This window comes from Muscardinus avellanarius, assembly GCF_963383645.1.
Source record: "Muscardinus avellanarius genome assembly, chromosome: 1".
NCBI lineage: Eukaryota > Metazoa > Chordata > Mammalia > Rodentia > Gliridae > Muscardinus > Muscardinus avellanarius.
In genome coordinates this window covers 158,315,016-158,332,822 of record NC_137786.1, presented here as the reverse complement: position 1 = coordinate 158,332,822, position 17,807 = coordinate 158,315,016, and the positions used below count along the sequence as shown (strand labels likewise).

General features: G+C 38.4%; 1 protein-coding gene across 3 annotated transcripts in view; it reads right to left on the bottom strand.

The window, feature by feature from the left end:
• Positions 1 to 17,807, bottom strand: part of MRE11 (MRE11 homolog, double strand break repair nuclease) — a gene marked incomplete at both ends in the record, with an annotated part of 59,196 nt that overhangs the window by 26,679 nt on the left and 14,710 nt on the right. For all 3 annotated transcript variants that reach the window (XM_080709848.1, XM_080709849.1, XM_080709850.1), the window contains 5 exons: positions 809 to 935; positions 4,735 to 4,815; positions 9,909 to 10,080; positions 12,057 to 12,242; positions 15,200 to 15,314. In XM_080709848.1, the coding sequence (XP_080565974.1) occupies positions 809 to 935; positions 4,735 to 4,815; positions 9,909 to 10,080; positions 12,057 to 12,242; positions 15,200 to 15,314 (681 nt within the window). The remainder of the gene's footprint in view (positions 1 to 808; positions 936 to 4,734; positions 4,816 to 9,908; positions 10,081 to 12,056; positions 12,243 to 15,199; positions 15,315 to 17,807) is intronic.

Below are 17,807 nucleotides of genomic sequence, written 5' to 3'. Positions count from 1 at the left end.
TTAAAATTTATAACATAAAAACACAGTGCTCTGATATGGATTTCTTTTCCCAAGAACAGTAGTAGATGAGCTACATTTAAATATCTGTATAGCCATTTCAGGTTAAATTTAGAGCATATTTAACTTCTGAACACAATTTGATAGCAAAAATTGAAACCCACAAAATCTGTGCTCATAAAAATCAGAATGACTTACTTGTAAACAAAGGCCATGTTTCTATGAAAATTCCATTGCTAGCTCTTTAGAGAAGAGCTTGTATACTTAACATGATCAAAATTTCTTATGATAAAAGAACTATTTCAGTCAATGAATTTCTTTCATAAATGTTAAAAAGGGAAATTTGTTTTTATGAAATTTAACTGGAAATTAATTACCTAGATGGTAAAAAACACCAAACTACAGGACACTTATTTCAAAATCCTAAAGCCTTTCTAAACTATTGTATGCTCCAAAGTCAAAATACTTTATAATGTAAAATTTGAGAGTTCATTATTCTCTGAATATTAATAAAACATAGAAAGTAGTACTTATTTTGAGCAAAAATGTCTAGTCTGTGTCATTACTTAGCGGTACTTTTTAAAAAATTATACTTACAGAGAGAGCCTTTCATTCACTGAAATCCATAGGCCTAAAAAAATGATTGCTATGTAATTCTTAAAAAACAAAAGATTCAATTAATCCAACCATGACTTTTGTCTAAGATATTATAATAAACTAAAACATCTATTATTATAAATTTTTTTGCAAAGAATGATTTATACAAACCCTATTAATAGCATTCTATAACTTGTAAAAATAACTGACATACCTGATTTTGCCTTTTGTTCTCTATGCCTGAAAAAATGGATAACATCTTTTGGATTAGCTACCCGATCCACAAATTTCTGGCTAAAGCGAAGAACGTTGAAAGGTTCAAAACCTCCACTATAGTCCACCTGGAAACACAGAATAACCTATGAAGACTACGAAATAACCATTTGCCAGTTTTTGAGAAACACAGTTTTTGGTATTTGTAATTTTTATGCTTAATACCTTTATGTTTATAAATTAATTTCCCACGATACAATTTAAATACCATGATGAGCCGGGCGTGGTGGCACACGCTTGTAATCCCCGCACTTGGGAGGCGGAGAGAGGAGAATCGCACTGGTTCAGAGCCAGCCTCACTGGCTTAAGAGACCCTGTTTCCAAATAAAAATATAAAATAGGTCTGGGAGTGTAGCCCGGAGGTAGAAGGGCTTCCAGGAACCCCAGTACCACCAAAAATAAAAATAAAAATAAATAAATAAATAAATATCATAATGATGTTATACCATGTGTCCTAATGAGAAAATATTGCTTGGAAGTTTTATGAGTTTAAGCAAAATGCTTTGCTTGATAGAGCCAGATTGCAGAAAGAATTTCCACAATGCTGAAGTGATTATACTTCCCATGACAGCAATAAGAGTCAAAGTACCTACCAGGAATGCCATCTGAAAAAGAGGCATCATTTCTAAACAGATTTCTGAGCTTTCAAAGTAAATAAAATAAAACAGCCTAAGATGCATTGGTTTACTGGTCTATCATCTCAAGTTATGTCTTCACAGTGGACAAGGACGAATGCTAGAAAATGCAGGTAGGAAAAGATCAAGTGTGAGTTTTGGGAAATGATTACCTTCAAAACATGTGTTCTCACTGTTCTCACTGGAACTCACAATCTTTCTCAATGCAAACTCTTTCTAAAGGAATCTAGAGTGGTAAACAGTCCATTCCAAAGAGAAATACCATCTCCTTCCAAGAGACTAATCACTTTCCTAAACCAGCTGCTCTTAACATGTTATAGGAATGGCATCACACCAGCCTATCAAATACTCCCTAACCTCAGGACCACACCCTCACACTATTTGTTACACATGGCAACATCTTTTTGTTCATTTATTTGTTTATTATGTCTCTTCTCACTTCTCCATCTCATATAAGTTCAACAAGTTCAAAGCTTTATCTGCTTTAAATTATTATGTCTCCCAGCATCCAATGAGAAGGTATTTCATTTGTTCATGAACGAATGATTTCATTGATTTGTTCAATGAATGAATAAGGATCCTCTAATTGATAACATGTATTTTTGTAATATTACTTACATGATACCTATTCTTTTGCTTTATGAATTAATAATTGTTTAGGAAAAGGAATGCCAATCTGCTATTTAAGTCTGATTGGTTCTAAGGATATTAGGCAGACAGAGGAGAAACATGGTATGCTTTGCCCTGATGAAGAGGACCATGTGGTTGCCCTAATGTAACCATCTTTGAATCACCCACATCATCTCTACAACTGTCATATTAAGTAAAGAAAAAATACCAAATGCTAAAGTTACTTAGACATTTTAACAATTATGCTCTAACCTAGACTTATCATTGTCTAAATTCACTCACTAAACAAACTTTATGGAGTGCCCTTGATGTTCTAGACACTCTCAGGACTGGGGAAACAACCATGAATAAACACAATCTTAGTTGTCAAGAAATTAACAAGTTGACTGGGAAGACTAATGTACATAAATAATTGCTGGCAGTGTGTGAACAGTGCTATAAAAAGGAAGTACAAAGTAGAGTGAGGATGCAAAGGAAGAAGCAGTAACTCTGAGGGGAGTCTCAGAACGGCTGCTGAGAGAAGAGGCTAGACATTTGAGTACTATCCTAAAAAGTTCTGACTTGTTCCTGTTAGTGCTAATGAATCAATACGTCATTTTCAGCAGGACAGACATGGAAGACTGTGTTTTACAGAGATCACTGTGGCATTAGTGTGGAGGATAAGCCGGTGGTGCGGTACGGTGTGGTGAGGGAGGTGCTGGAGGCAGCATCCATGTAGGACACTGTAGCTGCAGGCCAGTGAATGATTACAAGGACTCAACCTTAGCAGTGACAGTGCAAGAGAGAAAAGGGACCGGATGATTTACTGTGCACCACACACTATGTCAGTCCCCAAAGTTTGCCAAGTACAAACCAATGGACAAGAAATCCAGTTGCACATGGTCATGTAACTAGTGGTAGGGCCAGATTAAACCCAAATCGTCCCTACATCCCAGGACCTCTCAGATTTTAATGTGCATATAAGTCTCTTGTGGATTTGTTAGTCTAGGGACCGGGATGTAGCTCAGTGGCAAAGTGCCTGCTTAGCAGGTGTGGTGTTCTGGGTTTGATCCTTGGTTCCAAAAAGACAAAAAAAAAAAAAAAAAAAAAAAGGCAGTAGTCTAATTCTAATGGTGGGTTCTGAGACTATGCATTTTTATCAATTTCCCAGGTGATGCCAATACTGTTGCTCTAAGAACCACAATCCTTGGGTACCAGGCTTTAAGGGACCTCTGTATATACAGATTAACAAGGTCTAACATTTGAAAGACAACACTCTAAAGCTATATGCCCAGACTGAAAAGGGGGCTAACTAAATGTTAAGAAAGGGTGAAGATGGCCCAGAGAGTGCTAAAGAATAATTTAATAAGAAAAATAAAGTGGATTTAAAAATTATAGTAAAATAAGAAAAAGAACAATAAAATTAGGAGCACAAGCTAGATACATCTTACAGAAATGAAAGAGAGTAAGAGAGATAGGGTAGGAGATAAAAGTAAAAGCACGGCGGCAGATACGTCTGATGTTGTTTGTTTGTTTACATTACAATGGAAGAGTGGAAAGTTTACAGGCACAGGAAGCAATTCAAACAACAACCAATAAATAAATAATTTGCAGGCCGGGCGTGGTAGCGTAAGCTTGTAATCCCAGTACTCAGGAAGCTGAGACAGGAGGATTGCTGTTCTCAGATGGCCTCAGCTACTTAGTGAGTCCTTCAGCAACTTAGTGAGACCTTGTTTCAAAATAAAGAATAAAAAACAGGGCAGGGAGTGTAGCTCAGAGGTAGAATGCCTCTGGGTTCCATCCCCACTACTATAAAAATAAATAATAAATAAATAAGTAAATAATAAAGAAATTGCATATAATAGGTTAGAAAGATTCATTATGAACTAAAAAAAGAGAGAAAGAAATAAGAACTAGAAGAAGAAAGAGAAGGAGACAAAGAAAAAGTGATATCAACAGCGTTGTAGAGAGGGATGGCGGCTGCATTGTTAAATAAAGGGGGCGAGGCTTTAGAGCAGTGGTAGCTCAGCAGCCTTGGGAACAGTAATGTATCTGATATGTTTAAGAAACTACAGAGCGGGGCGTGGTGGCGCACGCTTGTAAACCCAGCATTCGGGAGGCTGAGACCGGAGCATCATGGTTCGCAGACAGCCTCAGCTACTTAGTGAGGCCCTTTGCAACTCAGTGAGACCCGGTTTCAAAATGAAGAATAAAAAAATAGGGCAAGGGATGTAGCTCGGAGGTTGAATGCCCCTGGGTTCCATACCCAGACCCGCAAAAACAAAAAACAAAACAAAAAAAAACAACAAAAAAAAAACTACAGGAATGCCAAAGGACTCAAAGTGGCATGAGAGAGGAAAAGTAGAGATAAAGCCGGAGGGCCCAAGTAATCTACTAAATGTTATGATAAATTATTATCCAAAATATGATAAAGATGTGAATAACATACCAAACCTTTAAGAATTAAATCAAACCCTTACAGCTTTATGATTTTTGTATCCAATGGTGATTGCTCTTATTGGTATAAGCACTTGCTTAACTACTTTTCAGAAAAAATTATGTAAACTGTACATTGCTATACTTTGAAAATTAATGAAGTCTAATTTGTGTAAGTAGAACTTACTCGCAGTCGTATAAGGGGCTTCTCAGGCTGTCGAGAATTTCCCAGACGTTCTCTTTCGGCATTTTCAAGCATTTCTTCAATCTCCAAATAAAAATAAAGATTAAAACACAAAGTATTAAAATTAGCCGGGCTTGGTGGCACATGCTTGTAATCCCTGCGCTTGGGAGGCAGAGAAGGAGGATCGCGCAGGTTCGAAGCCAGCCACGCAGGCTGGCTTAGGAGACCCTGTTTCCAAATAAAAAAAAAAATGTAAAAATAGGTCTGGGAGTGTAGCCCGGAGGTAGAAGGGCTTCCAGGAACCCCAGTACCACCAAAAAAAAAAAAAAAAAAAAAAATTAAATTGGCTGAATAGGAGCTTATATTTCTATCATAAAATTTTTCCTAAACTGTACAGGAATCTTTATTTCCTAGGTCATTTACAACATCTTTTTAAATATATCTTCTTATAATGCTCCCACTACAATTCCTTAATTTTTTTTTTTTTTTTCAGTACTGGGGATAAAACCCAGGGGCATTCAAACTTCAAGCTACACCCCCAGCCCTATTTTTTTTTAAATTTTATTCTTTATTTTGAAACAGGTCTCACTGAGCTGCATAGAGCCTAAGTAACTGAGGCTGTCTGCAAACTGCAATCCTCCTGTTTCAGCCTCCCAAATGCTGGGATTACAAGCATGCATCACCATGCCAGGCTCCCTTAATGTTTTTCATGTGAGGAAAATCGTGTGTGTGTGTGTGTGTGTGTGTGTGTGTGTGTGTGTGTGTGATTAGAGATTGAACCCAAAGGCATTCTACCTCCAAGCTATATCCCCTCAGCCCATTTTTATTTTTTGTCTCTGCGGTACTAATGATTAAATCCAGGGACATTCTACTTCTGAGCTACACCCACCATTTTATTTTACTTTATTTTAAAACAGGGAGTCATGCCAGGCATGGTGGCACACACTTGTAATCCCAGTGCTTGGAAGGCTGAGACAGGAGGATCGCACAGGTTTGAAACCAGCCTCAGCTACTTAGTGAGGCTCTCAGCAACTTAGTGAGACTCTGTTTTCAAATAAAGTGTAAAAATAGGCCTGGGAGTAGGCCCGGAGGTAGAAAGCCTCTGGGTTCCACCCCAGTACCACTAAATAAATAAATAAATAAATAAATAAATAAATAAAATAGGGTGTCACTAATTTGCTGAGGGCTTTACTAAGTTGCTAGAGCTGGCCTCAAACCTGTGATCCTCTTGTTTCAGCTTCCCAAGTACTGGGATTATAGGTGTGTGCTACCATGCCCATCTGTTTTTGTTGTTTTGCTTTGTTTTTAAACAGGATCTCTTTTGCCTTTAGGTTGCTGGGACTGTTACTGAGGCTGTACCTGCAATCCTATGGTCTTAGCTTCCCAAGTACTGGGATTACAGGAGTAAGCCGCCAAGCTCAGCTGTGTGAAAATTCTTATTTTTTCAATCTCTATAGTAATTATTTTATGAGGAAAAAAAATTTTTTTTTTTTTTTTTTTTTTGGTGGTACTGGGGTTCCTGGAAGCCCTTCTACCTCAAGGCTACACTCCCAAAACTATTTTATATTTTTATTTGGAAATAGGGTCTCTTAAACCAGCGCGACCTTCCTGTCTCCGCCTCCCAAGTGCGGGAATTACAAGCGTGCACCACCACACCCGGCTATGAGAAAATTTAAAACATTGCTACTAGCCAGGCGTGGTGGCGCACGCTTGTAATCCCAGCATTTGGGAGGTGGAGACAGGAGGACAGCAGTTCAATGGACAGCCTCAGCTACTTAGGCCCTCCACAACTTAATGAGACATTGCTTCAAAATAAAGAATAAAAAATTGGGCAGGGGGTATAGCTCGGAGGTTGAATGCCTCTGCGTTCCATCTCCAGACCTGCAATAAATAAATAAATAAATAAACAAACAAACAAACAAATAAATAAAACATTGCTCCTGTTCCAATTTTCTTTTCATGTTTCAGTTTGACTTCCCTCATCAACTTAAAAGCAAAAATCTAGCCGGGCGTGGAGGCGCACGCTCGTAATCCCCGCGATCCGGGGGCGGAAACAGGAGGATCGCGCAGGTTCAAAGCCAGCTGTGCTGGCTTAGGAGACCCTGTTTCCAAATAAAAATATAAAATAGCTCTAGGAGTGTAGCCTGGAGGTAGAAGGGCTTCCAGGAACCCCAGTACCACCAAAAAAAAAAAAAAACAAAAAAAAAACAAAAAACCAAAAATCTAGACTTTTCAATCATATGCAGAGTATGTAAACAAGGTTTCTTGGATTTATATTTTGAAAGAGTTCAAGCGAAAAGAAAGTAAAACAGAATGTTTTCAAATAACTAAAATCGTCTCGTGCTTTATGAGAACAAAACTATAAAATCTTAGACTTGGAAGAGATCTGAGGACAAAAACACTTACCCTATATTGTTCTGGAGATCAGAACAAAGCTACAAGGAGGCAGACTTTAATTCCAACACAATAGTTTTCTGACAGCTGAAGTCATGCATGCTTTTGTGAGAAGGATTCTAGTACTGCCTCCGTGGAACTTTGTTCTCTCCTCAGGAACAATGACCAAACAAATGTTTTTGTCCTCAGATGTCTTCCAAGTCTAGAATTTTTTAACTTTTCTTTTAAACTCTTCATAACAACACAATTCAACTGCACTTTCGGTGATGAAGTTTCCTATCTGCAGTATTCAGAACGGCTGCATGAACGACACGCTGATGCACAGCACTTTAAATGGATGTGGTTAGTACAGTGAAGCAGCGAATTTTCAATTCGATCTTAATTACATGTGAATTGTCACATGTGCTAGCAGCTAACATTCTTGACAGCACAGAGCTATGAGAATATAATGTCCTATGTTTGTTTATTTACTTGTACGAGGGATTGAACTCAGAGACATTCTACCTCTGAGCTATACCCCCAGACCTATTTTTATTTTTATTTTAAAAAGGGTCTCACTTATTTGCAGATGGCCTCACTAAGTTGCTGAGGCTGGCCACAAACCTGTGATCCTCCTGTCTCAGCCTCCCTAGTACTGGGATTACAGGCATGTGCCAGTGTGCCTGACTTCCTAGGTCAATCCTAACAACCACTTATAGGATACCTGTTTGCCAACTACTTGGTCAAGTGCTATGATAGAAAACTTAAGTATGGGTCATGTCCTCACATGTATATAAATAATAATATAAGTACAATAATAAAAAACACAATGGCATACAGAGATAACAAAATTTTGCGCATACCCAGGTGTTTAACATCAACCCTAATTACTTTTGCTGTTACCAGTATCCAGGGTCCTCTCTGAATTCATGTCACCATGCAGAGGTCACAGGATTTAGGTGGAGGCAATCTAGTGGGTCTCAATCAGAGGTGGTTTTGACTCACAGGGCAGTTTTTATTGTCTTGCCTCCAGTGAGCTAAGGCCACAGAGGATACTACCAAACATCCCACAATACCTTGATCTAGCCCAAAATGTCAACTGAGCCAAAGTTGAGAAACCCTGGGACTCCAGGGAGGGGCATGTGCCCCAGGCCTGAACACACTAAACGCAAAATCAATTCATGTATTTTCAATGTCCCTGACTCAGGGATTGAGTTTCAGGATGTATCCCTGACATCAGCCTAGTAATACAATGTTTAGGGTTTATTTGGAAGCACAAGAAAAAATCATTCTCCCAGCTATATAAGATAATATAAGTCTGTGAGCCAGCATGTGAGAATATATTTCTTACAGTCCTTATGGTGAAACTTACCACAGAAACCATCAGAGTGAGTGGTAGGGTGCTGGAGACAAAAACAGAAGCAGAGAAACCTACAATTTTTATTCAAGTTTGAGTTGCTAGGTCATTATCTTGAAACCAGAATACTTTTTAAAATTTTTAGTTATGTAAGCTATGTACTGTTTATAAAGCTGACATTGGATGTGCTACTTTAAGGTTCAGCTCACTGTGGATAAAATGTGGACAGTAAGGCTAAAGGTACAATTCAATGATAGAGTGCCTGCCTAGTATGTATACAATCCGAGTTTGATCCCCAACACTACAAAAAAAAAGTGGAGGGCAGAACATAACTGCCTATACCATTGTTGAATGAACTGAATGTAAAATGCTGTCAACAATTCGGGCGTGGTGGTGCACGCTTGTTATTCCTGCATTCGGGAAGCTGAGACCAGAGGATCACCTTTCGCGGACAGCCTCAGCTACTTAGTGAGGCCCTCTGCAACTCAGTGAGACCCGGTTTCAAAGTAAAGAATAAAAAATAGGGCAGGGAGTGTAGCTCAGAAGTCGAATGCCTCTGGGTTCCATCCCCAGACCAGCAAAAAAAAAAAAAAAAAAGCCGTCAACAATGTACAACATGCATAAGCAGTCAGTAAATAATAGTGATCAGAATTATCAACATTACTATCATACACGGCTTTATAAGAATAAAATGTAAAGTAGAAAAGCAGGCAGAGTCAAAACTGAGTAAATGCAAATAATGTTATTAAGTTGTCAACCTACATATTGCTAATACATTCACCCAACTTTATTTAGTACAGGCTCCAGAATTCCTCAGAGGTGGCAGTTCGTATGGAAAAGGAAATAGGGAGTTTATGCTGAAGCTATAAGGGTGCAAAGCAAATCTATTTTTTTTCCAAATGTCAAAAATTGACTGATTTTTTTTATTTTTTTCATACTTTTATTGTGCACCACGGACTTGTGTCATAAAGTAGTTCATAGTAATAGGGGATCCACGCACACAGCACTTGGTCGTTCCCCCAGCTCCCACCCCACTCCCTCCCAAAGCAAACGCATTTTAAGGTTTTATTTGGGGCACTTGCAGAGTGAAAAGGGATGCCTAATGGAGATTACTGGAAGGCTAAGTACCACAATATCCTCCCATCCCCCAAAGCACTGCCTAGTTTCATAGGTAAAACAAACCAATTAAATCAATTAAAAGTAGAAAAGATTATGTGTATATTTTATAAAAGGAGGAAAGAAACTGGAAGAGTGGCTTAATTAAAGCTTTTTCCAAACTCTTAACATTCTATCTCAATGATGTGAAAGAAAAAAAGATATCTGATACAACTAAACTCACTTAGTGAACAAGTACTAAATATAAGGTTTCTCTCTACTGGAGTATTTAATTGAAAGTCAATGATTTCTCAACCTAAGTGATCCTCCTGGCTTTATCTAAAAGAATTACCTTCTCCAAACAGAAGCTTTGTATGGCTTGGGTCACCTTAGGGTTATCTGGGTTAAAAATGTCGGGATGATTAGCAAGAACAACATCCTCCATGAAAAACTGCCGCACAGTGTGAAGAGGAATTTTCTGCATATTCATCTTTCTCCCTTTAACACGCAGTAAGCCAACATGTCTGAAATGAGAAAAACCCGTAAGCTTAGTCAAATACTCACAGGGAAACATACACATCAAAGGTATCATATTTCTAACTTAGTTTCTACAAAATATTCCTTATAAAATCATACACTTAAAAATAGTCAGGTATAGAGCCGGGCGTGGTGGCACACGCTTGTAATCCCAGCATTTGGGAGGCTGAGACAGGAGGATCATGGTTCGGCTACTTAGGCCCTTTGCAACTCAGTGAAACCCTGTTTCAAAATAAAGAATAAGCACCGGGCGTGGTGGCGCACGCTTGTAATCCCTATGCTTGGGAGGCGGAGACAGGAGGATCGCATAGGTTCAAAGCCAGCCATGCTAGTTTAAGAGACCCTGTTTCCAAATAAAAATATAAAAATATAAAAATAGGTCTGGGAGTGTAGCCCGAAGGTAGAAGGGTTTCCAGGAACTCCAGCACCACCAAAAAAAAAAAAAAAGAAAGAAAGAAAAGAATAAAAAATAGGGCTAGGGGTGTGGATCGGAGGTAGAATGCCCCTGGGTTCCATCCCCATACCAAAAAAAAAAAAAATAGCCTGGTGTGGAGCTGGGCATGGTAGTGCACACTTGTAATCCAAGCATTCGGGAGGCTGAGACTGGAGGACTGCAGTTCATAGAGAGCCTTAGCTACTTAGCGAGGCCCTTCACAACTCAGAGACACCCTGTTTCAAAAAACAAAAAGGCTAAAAAATAGGGTGGTGGGTGTGGCTTGGAGGTAGAATGCCCCTGGGTTCCATCCCCAGCACTTCCAGGTGTGGTGGTGTATACTTGTAATTCCAATACTTGGGAGACTGAGACAGGAAGATTACAGGTTCTTGGTCAGCCTCAGCTGCTTAGTTAGACCCTCAGTAACTTAGTGAGAACCTGTTTCAAAATTAAGAATAAAAAATAGGGCTGGGGGTATAACTCAGAGGTAAAATGCCCCTGGCTCAGTCGCCAGTATCACAAAAATAAATAAATAAGTAAATAAATAAAATCATACGCAGCAATTTTAAAATTAAAATTAATGTTTCTGGCAGTTTAACCTTAACGCCATTCAAAGCTAAGTTAGAAATATAGTAAACATTCTACTTCCTCATTTATCCACTCATCCACCGTTTTTCCTGTCTTAACAAATATACAATCTTGTAAGGGAAGATACACCTAACCAAAGTATATAAAATGTTATCAAGATTATGACAAAATTAATATGCAACAGGGCTACACAGAAAAAACAAACACACAAACAAACAAAAACATATACACATCCTACTACCACACTCTTTTTTTCTGTGTGTGTTATACTGGGGATTGAACCCGGGGGCATTCTTCATCCATGCGACACCTCAGCCTTATTTTATTTTTTATTTCGAAACAGGGTCTCACTAAGTTGCTGAGGCTGGCCCTCAGTCTGTGATTCTCCTGCCTCAGCCTCCCAAGCACTGAGATTACAGGTATGTGCTATCATGCCCAGCTCTACTACCATATTCTTTGAACCCACTATCAGAATATCATCTGAACTTCAAGAGACTCCAAGGGTAGAAGCCATTATAAAATTGAGTTCAATCACTGGTACCTGCTTTTTCAAATAGCATCTTTTTATCAAAGGATTAAAAGAAATCAGATATGGTATGGTATTTTACTTATCAGAAAAATCTCAATAAAGTAACTTTATAGGAATGTGTTTATAAATGGACTCTGAAATGAGTAATAATCTATAAAGAATCAAATTTAAAACTTAATATGTAAAAATGTTAGGCCTTAATTTGCCTAATGAACTATAAAATCAACATCAATTGGATGTTCTTTTGTTGAAAATGGCTTAAAATCTGGGAAAACACTAAAACTACACAGAATAATGAGCCTTCATAAATAATTCTATTATATATTGCCAGTACCTGAACCCATTGGATGGTTAGTAATGCTTATAGTAAGAGTTTCTTAAAAACTGATTTGAAATATAAAACAATTACTCACTTCTTCACAGCTTCCCCTGGGGAAAGAGAAGTAACCACTGAGCTTCCCGGTTGTGATATATAGAAGAGCTGCTGTTCATTTTTCATTGGAGCTATTTTACACTCATGTTCATGGCCCCAAATAACGAGGTCAATGAAGTCATCCAAAAACTGTTCTGGAATGAAGTTAGTACTTCCATGTTTACTCCTACACCAAGATTAAAAAATAAATAAATAAATAAATTCAAAGCAATATAGGAAAATTTCCTGTTAAATAGGCCTAGTCACATTTTTTTCTTTCTCTATTCACTAATGATATATTATATCCTTTTTGCCACAAACTGTCCAAGGGGTCAGAAATGAAATGCAAAGATAGCCAATATATAGCTCTTGACCCTCAGGAGGTATCAGACTTGTGGACACAGTCAAGTAAGACATTAAGAGAAAGTGGTTGAATCTATACTTCAAGGACAATCATGAAAAGCTTTACAGAGGAAGGAGCCTCCCACCCCCTGACCCCCAGTCAAGTCAGAAAAACAACTGTAGCTGGGCATGGTAGTCCACGCTTGTAATCCCAGCATTTGGGAGGCTAAGACGGGAGGATGGCAGATTTGCAGTGAGCCTCAGCTACATAGTGAGGCCCTTTGCAACTCAGTGAGACCCTGTTTCAAATTAAAGAATAAAATAATAGGGCTGGGGGTGTCACTCTGAGGTAGAATGCCTCTGGATTTCACCCCAGTACTGGGGGGTAAAAAAAAAAAACAAGAAGAAATTAAAGCAACTGTAAAAATCAAAAAATTTAGTGCCAGGTGTGGTGGCGCACGCTTGTGATCCCCGGGCTTGGGAAGCGGAGACAGGAGGATCGCGCAGGTTCTAAGCCAGGCTTGCTGGATTAAGAGACCCTGTTTCCAAATAAAAATATATATATAAAAAAATAGGTGTCTGGGAGTGTAGCCCAGAAGTAGAAGGGTTTCCAGGAACCCTAGTACCACCAAAAAAAAAAAAAAAAAAAATTGATTTGAAATATACCCCTACAAAGAAAACAGAAAATGAAAGTGTTAATCTAAGCTTTGTGGTATTAAAACAAATTTCTAAATTTCTCCAGTTTTTTTTTTTTTTTAATGGAGATTAAACTCAGGTACATTCTGTCTGTGAGCTATACCCACAGCCCTATTTTTTATTTTGAAACAGGGTACTACTAAGTTGTGAGGATCTTGCTAAGTTATTGAGGTTGCTGGAAAACCTCCTGTTTTCACCTCCCAAATACTAGGATTACAAGTGTACACCACCACACCAGCTCTATCCAATCATTTTTTTTTTTTTTTTGGCGGTCTGGGGATGGAACCCAGGGGCATTCAACCTCCAAGCTACACCCCCTGCCCTATTTTTTATTCTTTATTTTAAAACAAGGTCTCACTAAGTTGCAAAGGGCCTCACTAAGTACTAGCTGAGGCTGTCTGTGAACCGTTGATTCTCCGGTCTCGGCCTCCCGAATGCTGGGATTACAAGCGTGCACCACCACGCCCAGCCCCCTGTCCAATCATTTTTTAATATATTTGTTTCTTCTGCTGATTGTAAAAATAGTGGGACTTAAAATGTCAACATAAAAGATGAGTTTTCAATATAAAATAAAATTTCACATGAATACGTGCTTTGTAAAATGTAGTTTTACACTGAGAAAAGTTATTACTCAGTGAGAGAAGACAGGAGGGAAAAGTTTTCTCTAACATTAACTTATATCATTGTGTAGTTAAGGGGGGAAAGTATTCAAATATTTCTATTTAACCACTATTTTATGCAAACCAATTTTCATTCATTCATCCAACAAATATTTACTAAGGGTCTACTATGTGTCAAATATTCTATGCAGTGAACAAAAGATTTCCTCTTGTAGGAGATACAAGCAATAGTACAATATGGTATGTATATAAATACAACTTGTTAGGTAGTGATAGTTGCTAAAAAGAAAAAAAATAACAGTACCAGGAAGGGGATGCTCCATCAGGAAAGGTCTTCCTGAAGAGTAAAAATGAGCAGAGAACCGAGATCAGGGATCAGTACACAAGGGAAGAGTCCTCTGCAGGCAGAGGAGATGGCAAAGATGCTGAAGTGGGAATATTGTCCCCTTGGTTCAAGGAACAGCATGGAGATCAGTGCAGTTGGGCAGAACAATGGCAGGAAAAATAGGAAATAAAACCAAAGAAGAAGTAGGTTTTCCATCCTGCAATGTTTTCAGGAGAAAAAAGCAAATAAACAAAAAACAAAACAAAAAGACAAGGGCCCATGGTATGAGATGATGACAGTCACTTAGGAAAAGCGAAATAACTTTCAAATAGGACATGCTGTCACTGTGCCTTCATGGGGCACTGGCTCTCTTCTGGAGGAAAGAGAGAAGATTATGCTCAGTCTGCGCCTCAGAAATTGATCAAAAGATCTTTGCTCAGCCGGGTGTGGTGGTGCACACTTGTAATCCCAGCATTCAGAAGGCTGAGACAGGGGGATCACTGTTTGCGGACAGACTCGGCTACTTAGTGAGGCCCTCTGCAACTTAGTGAGACCCTGTTTCAAAATAAAGAAAACAAAATAGGGCTGGGGGTATAGCTCGGAGATCGAATGCCCCTGGGTTCCATCCTTAGATCCCCCCCAAAACAAAGAAAGAAATCTTTGTTTAAATATTTTACATAAAAAACCCTTATCAGCTTCAGAGTATTCCTTTTGTAAGGCTAGAGAAAAAAAAAAAGTCAATGTAAAAAAAAAATGATAGAAGATTCAAGAATCCTCACCCAATCTTTAAAAAAAAACATTATTATTATTATTATTATTATTATTATTATTATTATTATTATTATTATTGGTGGTGGTACTGAGGTTCCTGGAAGCCCTTCTACCTCCGGGCTACACTCCCAGACCTATTTTTACATTTTTATTTGGTAACAGGGTCTCCTAAGCCAGCGCACGCAGCTGGCTTCAAACCTGAGTGATCCTCCTGTCTCTGCCTCCCAAGCACGGGGATTACAAGCGTGCGCCACCACGCCCAGCACTTTATAATTTTTAAGAAAGCATTAGCAACAGAAGTATATAAGAAATACAAAGGGTGCCATTTTTCTAAAGTAGGTGAGCTTGGAGACAGATTTGGCTCAAATATTTTCAGAGAACATTTCTTACCTGTTCTGATGAATCACAAATAAGTTAAACCAAGAGTTCTCATCTTCCTTTGGTCTCAACATTGTTACTTTTTTGTTGACAAACATTCGATAGAGCCTTTCATCTGGAATGGATCCTAAAACGGACATTACATTATTTAAATTTTTTTCTTACTCTGCTTTTAAAAAAAAGTATGTTTTCCTTCTAAATTATGTAGTTCTCAAAGTATTTATTTATTTTTACTGTTTAGAGATACATTCAAATTCTGGATTTATAAGTATATGCTTCATGAAGTGAGGCATGGTGGCACAAGATTGTAATCCCAGTAACTGGGAAGCTGAGACAGGAGGATCAGGTTCTCAGCTACTTAGTGAAGCCCTCTGCAACTTAGTAAAACTCTGTTTCAAAATAAAGAATTAAAAATAGGGCTGGGTAGAATGTCCCTGGGTTCCACACCCAGTACATACATACATACATACATACATACATACATACATACATACATAAATGTATGCTTCAGGTTCTTGTACAATAGCAGCTGCATTCAAAGAACTTTTCATTGTATGTATACATGCACTTAAAAATAAGGCTGTGGAGCTTGGAGATAGAATGCCCCAGGGTTCAACCTCCAGTACTGCAAAATAAATAAATAAATAAATAAATAAATAAATAATAAAAAAGAATAAAATAAAAAATAGGCTGGGGTGTATCTCAGAAATAGAATGCCCCTGGGATTACTCCCTAGTATGTGTGCATACATACAAAACAAAAATTTCTTACAATACTGTTTTTCACTACTCCTTTATTATTAGATATAGGTATATATATTTTTGATCAGTGTTACATCCTATAAAATGCACAGAAACAGATATTAAAAGGGTTGAGGTAAGAAATAAGTTTAAAGTATAATTTTATGTATATTGATTGTTTTAAATAAAAATATTGTGCTTCATAATAATTCAATGATTTTCAAATAATAATCTCTGTACTCCAAAGGATCACCTTGGTCTACTGGAGAAGACCAACAAAGACAAGAAAGTAAAATAACCAATTAAAAGACCTGGAGGTATATCCCGGAGGTAGAATGCCTTGGGGTTCAATCTCCAGTACCAAAAAAATTACAATAAAATGCAAATTGTAAATATTATAAAATGCAGGAGTCAAGATGCTAACGTAGAGAACAACAGTGTGGGTGAGACAAAGGGCAGACAAGATTGCTACTTACATACTGACTTAGTATATAGCAAGTCTCAAAAGAATAAGAGCCAGGAGTGGCCTAGTTTTTAAAGAGATTTCCATGAATATGGCCAGTGGACCAAGAGCTGAGGTGGAATACAGAACATATAACTGCAGTCACCCATTCATCAAAGCCCAGGACATGAGAGGGCGAGCCTACTTAGCTGCAGCACTGAGAATACTGACAAGATCTGAAGGTAGCTTTGCCCATAAAAAGCTTGGGGCCGGGGGAGGGTGGCCAGAGGGCGATAAGCTTCAAAGGAGCAGAGTATCTGGAGTCATAAAAGGAAGTGGCAGTTGAGAAGGAAGAACAGTGATTCCTACTGCTGCCCAAAAGCCTGTGGGTAAGAGACTGCAGGGCACAGAGGAACCTCTGGAGCCTAGCAAGGCTTCATTGAAATTCAGAAAGTGGAGACAACATTCAGAGGAAAGATAGGCAATGCTGACCAATCTGATGATTATAAAAAGAGTTCTAGAATCCATAGTAAAAGTTCGGGTTTTGGATGGAGAAAGAATCCAGTTAAAGATGACAGAACAAGATGAGACTTCAGGAGAGAAGAAGTAACTGAAGAGACATGTCTCTGCTGGTCAATGAGGCATAACAGGATCTGTCCTTGGTCTGATCTTAGGAGAAACTATTTCCTGAATTCTTTAACACTGCAGTAATTAAAATTGCAATTGCTTTCTTAAAAAAAAAAAAAAGTGTACACAAGCCATGGTGGCACACACTTGTAATCCCAGTGCTTGGGAGGCTGAGACAGGAGGATCACAGGTTCACAGCCAATCTCAGCTACTAAGTGAGGCCCTTTGCAAGTGAATGAGAATTTGTTTCAAAATAAAGGATAAAAAATAGGGCTAGGGGTATAGCTAGGGGTAATGCCCCTGGGTTCAACCCCCAGTACTACACACACGCACCCCCCCACACACACACCCAAAAGCATATTTCACTTTCTGTTCTATCACTTGCAGAATCAAATATAAAGGCACAATCAGTGTACTTTATTTTATTTTATTTTTATGGGTCTGGAGATGGAACCCAGGAGCATTCGACCTCCAAGCTACATCCCCTGCCCTATTTTTTTATTCTTTATTTTGAAACAGGGTCCCCACTAAGTTGCGGAGGACCTCACTAAGTAGTTGAGGCTGTCTACGAACCGCAATCCTCCAGTCTCAGCCTCCCAACTGCTGGGATTACAAGCGCGGGCCACCCGGCTACAATCAGTGTACTTTAAACACTATTTCTAGCTCCAAAAATATTGGAGATACAAAATATCAAAATAATGAATATACTCTTTAAAAACAGTCTTTGGTCTTTCATTCATATAGAATAAAGCATAGCAAATAAGATTTTACCTAATGAACACTAAAAAAATTGAAGATAGTGAACTTGATA